Source organism: Galeopterus variegatus, unplaced genomic scaffold (assembly GCF_000696425.1).
Source record: "Galeopterus variegatus unplaced genomic scaffold, G_variegatus-3.0.2 Scaffold6376, whole genome shotgun sequence".
NCBI classification, from domain to species: Eukaryota; Metazoa; Chordata; class Mammalia; order Dermoptera; family Cynocephalidae; genus Galeopterus; species Galeopterus variegatus.
This window is the reverse complement of record NW_007732487.1, coordinates 101,037-110,175: the sequence shown is the minus strand read 5'-3', so window position 1 is coordinate 110,175 and position 9,139 is coordinate 101,037. Positions and strand designations below refer to the sequence as shown.

General features: G+C 38.9%; 1 protein-coding gene across 1 annotated transcript in view; it reads left to right on the top strand.

The window, feature by feature from the left end:
* Positions 1-252: 252 nt before the first annotated feature.
* Positions 253-9,139, top strand: part of LOC103606208 (transcriptional regulator ERG) — a 103,894-nt gene continuing 95,007 nt past the window's right edge. The window contains exon 1 of the mRNA XM_008590801.1: positions 253-384. Coding sequence (XP_008589023.1) covers positions 367-384 — 18 coding nt within the window. The 5' untranslated portion in view covers positions 253-366. The remainder of the gene's footprint in view (positions 385-9,139) is intronic.

Sequence of the window (9,139 nt, the reverse complement as noted above, 5' to 3'; positions counted from 1 at the left end):
GAGTCCTACCACATCTGCATCCTGCCTTGGTCTCGGTGCAGCGTGTCACACCTGCTGTAGCAGTCACAGTCCCAGGCAATTGATGCCTTTTTTTTTTAATTAAAAAAAAATTCTCCTGGCTGCATATCATCAAGAAAAACAACATTGTTTTCAGGGTCTCTTATCTCTCCACTCCCAAATATCCTGTTTCTTCGGGCTGGGCAGCCAGGACCAATAGAAACCTCTTCCTGCCATTGGCTGACTTCATTTCCCAGACTTAGCACAATCTCATCCGCTCTAAACAACCTCATCAAAACTACTTTCTGGTCAGAGAGAAGCAATAATTATTATTAACATTTATTAACGATCAATAAACTTGGTTGCATTATGGCCAGCACTATTAAGGTAAGGAAAGGGTTCCTTTTAATTTGACAAAAACTTGTTCTTGTTACTCTTTTCTTTGGTTTCCTTTATCAACGCAGATAAGTTAGGGTTGGGCAACACCCCCACTGCCACAATAGAGGACAACAAGATTTCCTTTGCACTGCCTAGTAAATTTCCTTTTTCCTACTCCAACCATCCGCAAGGCTTAAAAACTTCAAACTCAGAAAAAAATTGGGGTTTCTAAATTCACTGTTGAGTGCTGTGGATTACTTTTGAAAGCCTTTTTGGAGTGCTTCTGAATTTTCAGATTCTTTAACTATCCCTGATGGTGCCTGGATGAGTGTCTGATAGAAGGCCACAGACTTGGAGAGGTTGAAGGGCAGGGTCCAAGAAAAAATGGGCTGGTAGATGTTGAACTTTTGGATGCTCTTCAGTGACTCCTTAGCATCAGGGATGCAGAACCAGTCCCAATGGAAATGAAGAGATACTCGGCAAGTGGCTGTTGGTAACGGGACATGCAAATGTTGACTTGACTTGCGGGACTTCTATGCTGAGAACTGAGCATTCTCTTAACTCAGATGGTGATATTTCGTTTTGTTCAGTTATGTGTTTATCTTTAATAAAATACCTATTCCTATATGCACTGTGAGTAAGATTTCTTCCTAGTGAAATTTGGTTTGAGGAGAATGGCCTGTAGGTTCTCTGTAGGTTCTTGGGGTGTTTGGCTGATGTGTTGTCTTGCAAATGTGTCTCGTAGATAGCATATACAGATTCACATGGAGGTAAATCTGTTTAGCTGGAAACCTAAATGTGTCCTCATTCCTGGAAATGTAGCCAATTTAATGGTTAGTGCAAGCCAGTGTCAGTGAATCTATGAGGTGGTCGTCGGTTAAAATATTTTAAAGGCAGCCTTGGTGACATTTGTAGAAATGAGAAAAATCAGCAGCAAAAGCAGATAGTGAGAGGAGGAAAAAGAAAGTTTTATTAGTTGCCTGCTTTCCTTTTGCTGCATAAAGGGGAGAAGAATTTGGTTGTCTTTTTGTCAAGGGTTTTAGTTTGAAAGCTCATGAAAATGGAAGTTTGCCCAAAATTGGGCTAACGCATTTTGAAAAATCCTCCTTGGTTTGGTATCTTTGTAATTTGAAATTTTTGTTTTAGAGGATTTCATTAACGCATACCATATAAACTGTGCTTCAGAAGTTCTGTTTAGGTTTTATTTTTCAAGATATATTTTATTTCTCAAGGCGTGTTCAGTAACATATTAAAATATTCATGCACCAAAGACTTTCGCGTTGCAGAGATTTTATGTACCTATCATTGAAAGGAATTTTAAAATTGGGGGTTTTTTTGTGCTCCACTTTTGGCTACTTGAGTAAAAATTGCTTAATTTCATAATCCAAAATGCTACTCTTTTTTTTCTAATTTTCACCCTTAATTATATCCATATTTTATAACAATGAAGACTTTCGCGTTGCAGAGATTTTATGTACCTATCATTGAAAGGAATTTTAAAATTGGGGGGTTTTTTTGTGCTCCACTTTTGGCTACGTGAGTAAAAATTGCTTAATTTCATAATCCAAAATGCTACTCTTTTTTTTCTAATTTTCACCCTTAATTATATCCATATTTTATAAAAATAAAATCAAATATTCTTTATAAATCTAGAATAGTTTGAGTACAAACTTCTGTGGATTTTTTTCCCCAGAAAATCAGTGCATGAAGGACATTGAAAAAACAGACCATCCTTTCGAAGGCAGAGTACATTTTGCAAAACATACAAATGTGTTATACTGTTTAATTTAAAATATATGTTTATGAATATATGAAGTTAATTTTTAAGTTTAAATGTTTTATGACTTTTGGGAAATAGTTTATACTTGTCTAGGATACTGTGCTTGATTACTTTTTATTATACTGCATTATATGTGTATTATATATATCCCAAGTGAGCCTTTAAAATCACTTCAAGTGAATTTTTTTTTAAAAACCCTGTTAAAATAAAATAGTCCCTCTTCATAGGTAACTTCCTTTAAAACATGTTTCCGTTAGGTTCCTAGGGAAAGTAATGAGATGATTTTACAGCCTTGTTTATAGAGTGGAAAAAGAGGCCGTGAGTCTTTTGAATACAGTTTTAATTATGTCAGTGCAAAGCTCAAATTAGCATAGGGAAAATTACAGCCGGCCATTGAAATTAAGAAATAGTCCCTCATACAGGCAATTTCCAGTCTCAAATGCACTCTGTGATCTGTTGTTTCAGTAAATTAATCAATCAGTCTATTAGATATCATCGGATGCTCTGCATTTGTTAAATTGATACTCCACAACATCTGAGTGGGATTTTTTTTTTTCGTTAATATTTATAAGACCGTACAAGGCTCAGTGAAAAGCTAAATATTCTTCTCCAGTCTGTGTGATTCTCATCATCATTTTCCCTTGGTGATTTGAAATTGGGTACAAAATGTTTTAAGTGGAAGAGGTAAAGGAATTTTAAGAGCTTACGTGAGAGTGCCCATTTGTCTTTAAGTGTCTGTGGATTTTAAGATTAAGAGTTCCAAGAAGAACGTGTAGGCAACAAAGCTGATGTCCCTGTATGTGAATGACTTACGGATCCGTTTCTTGTTTCCACTGGCTTCTGAGCCAGGTAACAGTCCTGAGATGCCTGCCGCTACCTACCCCACCTGCCCCACAGAACAGTGCAGTACTCGCTTACAGATTCTGAGGAGCCTGCCGTTATCCTTGTAACTTGATTGCACTTCAGTTAGCAGTTTTAATCCAGTCCCCCAAAGACTTTCCTGATCCTTTTAAAAATGCTATCTCCATTTGGAAAGTCTAATGAAGCCTGCAGTCTCTTCTCAGAATAATGCTTTTAAATGCATTTTTTAAAAAATACATGGAATGGGAAATATAGTTCTATTCTTGGACCCCTAAGGGGGTCCATGAACCCCGGGTTGCAAGCCCTGATCCTAGAATTTGAAGATCCTTAATCCTTAAAATGGGACTGGGGTGGGGAGGTTCCCTTGGTTCTATTCTTGGACCCCTAAGGGGGTCCATGAACCCCGGGTTGCAAGCCCTGATCCTAGAAATTGAAGATCCTTAATCCTTAAAATGGGACTGGGGTGGGGAGGTTCCCTTTTCACGTAGGTTTGGCATTGAAGGACATAGAGAGAAGGCAGGCAGCAAATAGCCAGTTCGTTGGTGGAAAGCATCTTAAGAATCAGACAGGATGTGGAAAGTTACTAACAAGTCTTGACAGGACTGGAGGGCACATTGTTGCTAAATCAATGACTTATTTAAAAAGTTACTTTCTTTAACAGGTTGGAGGGTTTGATGATAATTTAAATGTGAAGTGATGGGAAGTAGATTTTATTAATTCAAAAACATACAGCTTGTTTTATATATGTCACTTTGAATGTTTGCCATCGTATGTGAAAAACTTATTAAGACTAACAGTTACATGAAGAAAGTTAATCTCAGAGGATTTTGATGGATGGGATTAATGAATTTCATAGCTACAGATATGTGGTTTTTCATCAACCCACTGGCTCACATGGAATATGAATTGTTTCATTCCTTGTTACTTTGAGGGGATTCCGTGACAGTGGAAAGAATGTCAAGTGCAAAATGCTGCTGTCCTGCTATATAAATGTCATACCCCAGAGCCGGCTTCAGTTTTCTGTCCTTGTCTAAAGTGGACTTATAGGCCATTGTCTTAAAATGACTTGCTGCTTGCATTCATGTGCAGTTCTCTGACCCGGGCTGTCCTCCGCAGATACAGCACATCTCTCCCTGCCTCCTTCTGAGTGTGTGTGTGTGTGTGTGTGTGTCTTAAAATGACTTGCTGCTTGCATTCATGTGCAGTTCTCTGACCCGGGCTGTCCTCCGCGGATACAGCACATCTCTCCCTGCCTCCTTCTGAGTGTGTGTGTGTGTGTGTGTGTGTGTGTGCGTGCGCACCTGTGCCCACCGGGTACCCTGACTCAGTGCTTATGGAAAGCAGCATTAGGAACGACTGAGCTTGTGGACATATTTTCCCCATTAAATACACTGTGGGACTTCAGTGCTCTTAGAGAATGTTTTGAAACCAAACCATTTCTTAATTATCTATATTTTCTTTAAAGTACGAATTTCATTAAATTTTCCTTTTGCAACACAGACATTTTTAAAAAAGACCCACAAATACATACACACATATACTTGTTAATGTCTTTTGAAAAGCATATATAAAAAATAAAATAAATAAATAAGACAACCATTTCTGAGATCTTCAGGAAAATATTACTTCTGTATTTAGATCTTCAGGATAAGATTCCCTCTGTGGGGGTAGAGACCCCAAGAATCCCAATAACGGGCAAGCATATTGATTTAACAGCTGGTGCATAGAGAATCATAATACAAGAGGCCAGACCTATGAGAATTCCTCTGAAATGTAAAAATCTCAGAGAAGGGTATTTTACAGGGACAGTCTCCAGGTCTCTCCGATGTCTGGGAGCATGCCCTGCTCTGGAGGATCTTTTCTTTAGACCTAGCAAATACCTCAAATGCTGCTAGGGAGACCTCCCTTCCTTTTGTCCCAATAAGATCGAGGAAAGCTGCTCCCCTCCTGAGATTTCTGTCAGATCATCCTGAGAGTTCTTCTCTTACTCTGTGTGGCCACAGACTCTGCTGCATTCCAATCCTTATTAATCTTGTGATTCTGGGAGAGGTGTCTAACTTGTCTGACCTCAGTTTCCTCACCTGTCCAGTGAAATCACAGTGGCGATCCTGTTTTGTGCTAGTGTGAGTTGATGTGCATGAGCCTCTCACAGATGCTCAATAAATGGCAGGTGCCATCAGACACCCCAGGTTGACTTAGCCTTTCCTGACATGCTGCATTGTCTTTTGAGCCCTGCTGTTCATGTTCTCTACATTTTGCAGTACTCTGATTCAGTTGTGGAGCCTACAGCCACGAGCTCTGTTCTAACACTTTGAAAGAGACAGAGAGAACAACAGGTCACTTCTCCATGTCACTACACTGGCCTCCTGCACTCAGGGAAGGATACACCTGCTGAATCAAGAGGAGGGAGCTTGCAGGGGTCTTGGTGGAAAGGTGGGTAGGGCAGGTACCAAACATGTGGGCAGGTGGAGCATCCAGAGGGTCGCACCAGGCGGTATTGGTTGGTGTGTGGGCTCGGCTCTGTGCTGAGGGCCCAGGGTTTCTGCTCTGTCATTGAAGGAGACAAGGACCTGCAACCTCATCTTGTTCCTGGTTAGGCAGGAGCAGGGATACTGGAATACCTCCACTGTCCTATTTTCTCAATAATTTTGAAAAATGCATTGTTGTTTTGTATGAGTTATAAACATAAAACATTCTCATGGTAGAAAAAAATGAAACAAAAAAAAATTACAAAGTCAATATAAATTGCTCCAAATCCCAACCAGCCAGAGGAAATAACTATTACCGTTTGGTTGTGTCTCTTTCCACTGTGTGTGTGTGTGTTTGTCCTGTCTACCTGACTGTCCTGCTTTGCTCTGTGAACGTTGTTTACAAACATTTCCCCATGTCACTAAAAATTTGTGATAAGCAAAATTTTTATGCTTCATTATATTTCATCTAAACAAGTATTAACATTAAAAATTTTTATAACCAATATTCTGTTGTAAGATAATACTGCTTTTAATTTTTTGCTAATTACATTGCAATACATCTTCTATTTAATTTTTTTAAATTCATTTTATTAGTATTGGTGCTTAGAAAAGGAATTATTGAGTCAAGGGCTATACATATTTTTAAAGTCTTTGCCAAGTTTAAAGACTTGCCAATTTCAAGAACAATTGCTAGTGTACTCTCTAGCAGGGTTGTAACAGTTTTTTCCCTTCTAGCCGTATATGAGCCAGTTCCACTGCACCCGTAACAACTCTGCCTATTTTATTCTGAATCTTTGCCATTCCAACAGGCAAAAGGGAATCTCATTTTTGTCTGTATTTCCTTAATTTTAGTATCTCATTACTTTTCTTTCTTTCTATTTTTTATGTGAACTACTTTCAATGAGTGGCCCAGTGTGATCTCTGGATTTTTTTCTTTATCATACTTTCATTCCCTGGTTGATCTAACTTATTTTTCACATATTTTCCCTACTGAGCTTTGCTGAGACATGTTACATAAAGTTTAAGGACAACCCTCATCCTGTTCACTCTCTTTTTAGTGCTATCCTATCTACTTCTTCTGTCTTCAGTAGTGACTGGTAAAGTGTAGGAGTTTAATAAATATTTGTTGAAAAATAAATTTTAATTAGAATTATTTGAAGTCATAAAGAGAGTACAGTAGTGACTGGTAAAGTGTAGGAGTTTAATAAATATTTGTTGAAAAATAAATTTTAATTAAAATTATTTGAAGTCATAAAGAGAGAGTTAAGATATCAGAGCAATATAATCATTATTGTTAGATTTCAAATAGAAGTCTTGTTTCTTTAGAGATAGGTCTCCTAGTAAAATAAAATTAATAATAGAAAAATACTTTTAAAAACATAACTGTAGTATCTTGAATTCATAAGCCAAATTAACATGTCCCTAATAACCGCTCTTCCATATCCCACATTGTCTCAGGTGAAACTCACGGTGACTTGGATACTGTTGCTTTCTCACAGGTAAGGAAGGGATAGAGGACTAGAGAGGTTAAGCTGCTTGTTCAAGTCAAATCTGTTTGTCTCCCTATCTTTATTATCTTTTGATCTCTTTTCCCTGCTGTTTGCTCTAGCCCCAAATAATGAATTACTGTGCAAAGTATTGTATTAAGTGATATGGTGACACATTAAATAATTGGACAATGAAAATTATTATAACTGACTACTTTATCATTCTTGTATGAAAAATTCCATAGGCAACAGTTATTATATGCTAGGCAGCTAATCAAAATAGAGTGCTAGAAAATTCACGAGCTAAAACTCTAGTGCCCAGTTCTATATTTGCTCGGTGAAAATAATTTTCTCCATATTTGGCTATCCAAGGGGCATTGGTTCCAAATTCCAGATCAGCTGCTGATTTAAATTTCCTCATCCCAAGTATCAACTTCCTTGCTCTCATCTTGGGCGTCAGTAATGAAAGTGCAGGTCAGAGTTTTCCGTAAGGCTTTACCAAGTCTTTCAGCTGGGTGTTCATGGAATTCAGCTCTGGGAAGAATGGGCATCTGCTGTCGTGCACAGATAAGTGCTGAGGCTTTAGAAAAGAAGTACTAAGGCCAAGCAAAATTATTTATTTGTAAAGTGCCACATCAGAATCCAATCATAACATCAACATCAGGGCTATTCTTTCATATGCTTTTGTTAAAAACAGCACATGACAAATTCTGGAAAATAAAGAATACATGCAAAGATCTTGAGCTCTTGAATTTAATACATTCACTTTTAAATCATTTCACCTCGATGATTTAACTTCTCACTTGAAGTTACAGTATTGCAAATAATGCATTCTTTTTTTTTAATTGAACAAGTATTGACAGAGTCAGCACTGAAGAGAGGACACCCCAGCCCCTACCACCTCCACATTCTCATTTCTCTCAGGGCCAATAATTCAAATTATCTACCAGCAGCAATCACCTCCATCCCCTTTGGGTCTCATTGGGTCCCATTGGGTCTTATTTTTTAAAGCTGGCGATGTGCCTGTGAGGCTCACCTTTGGGGAAGAAGAAACTTTTGAAAGAGCACCTCAGAATGTGTCCACACAGTTAGTCTGTGTCTCAATTTGAGGCGGATTTCCCAAGATGTTGCTCCAAGCTAAAAACAAAAAAAAAAGTATGTGGTTTTATATTGCATAGTCCTCCCTGGATCCATATCATATGTATGTGTTACCCGATGTTCCAAAGGTAATCAAAAACACGAAGGCTAAGTAAGGAGAGCACAGCCCACATTTATCTTTTGCCCAGAGAGGCATTTGATACTCTGTTTCCTCATGGTATCCTTAAAATAACCTCTGTGGGGACAGGATCGATCTTATCTTCTGTGCAAAGGAGGGGAGGTGGAGAGGCAGGCCCGGAGCTTTAGTCTGATGCTGCAGGACCTCAGCCGGTGAATTCACCTGTCCTGCTCTGGTTCCTTTATGGGAAAATGGAGCTGTTGTGCACAGCCTTCTGCTCTTTGACATTGATGGCTCGATGCAGCTGTGGGGACCACAGGGGCAGTTGATAGCAGTTCCACCATCAGATCTCAGAAGTGGGGAGGAGCCGCATTGGTGGCTGGGGGGAATGGCCGTGTGGCAGTCATCTTGGGGTTTAAGCCCAGCTGTTCTACTTCCTGGCCATTTCACCTCTGACAAGTCACAGCCTTTTCCATCTGCAAAATGGGATGCCAGTAGTTGCTACTTCATAAAGTTATGGTAAGATCAACTAAGCGGGAAGAGCTGAGAATTTTACTTAGCACATAGGAGCTACTTAATCAATGTTAGCTAATTTTATTAGTCAGTCAAGTCAAATACATTTTCCTTCTAGGACTAAAATCAGGGAAACCATAAGAGCTTTTCCCCCACCTTTTTTTTTTTTTTTCAATTTCTATGACAGTATGAAAATTGATTTTTTTTCAAGTAGCCAATTTATCCTTTTTCATCTGACCAACATGGTCTTTTCTCCTTATTATGAAATAAAAACTATGTTTTTTTTGTTTTTTTTGTTTTTCGTGACCGGCAACAGATCGCAACCCTCAGTGTCGCGGCCCGTACCGGACCAGGACCGGCAACGGGATCGCAACACTTGGTGTTGCCCCCACACCTCGCTCAGCCAGTGAGCGGCCGGTCTGTATGTGGGATCCGA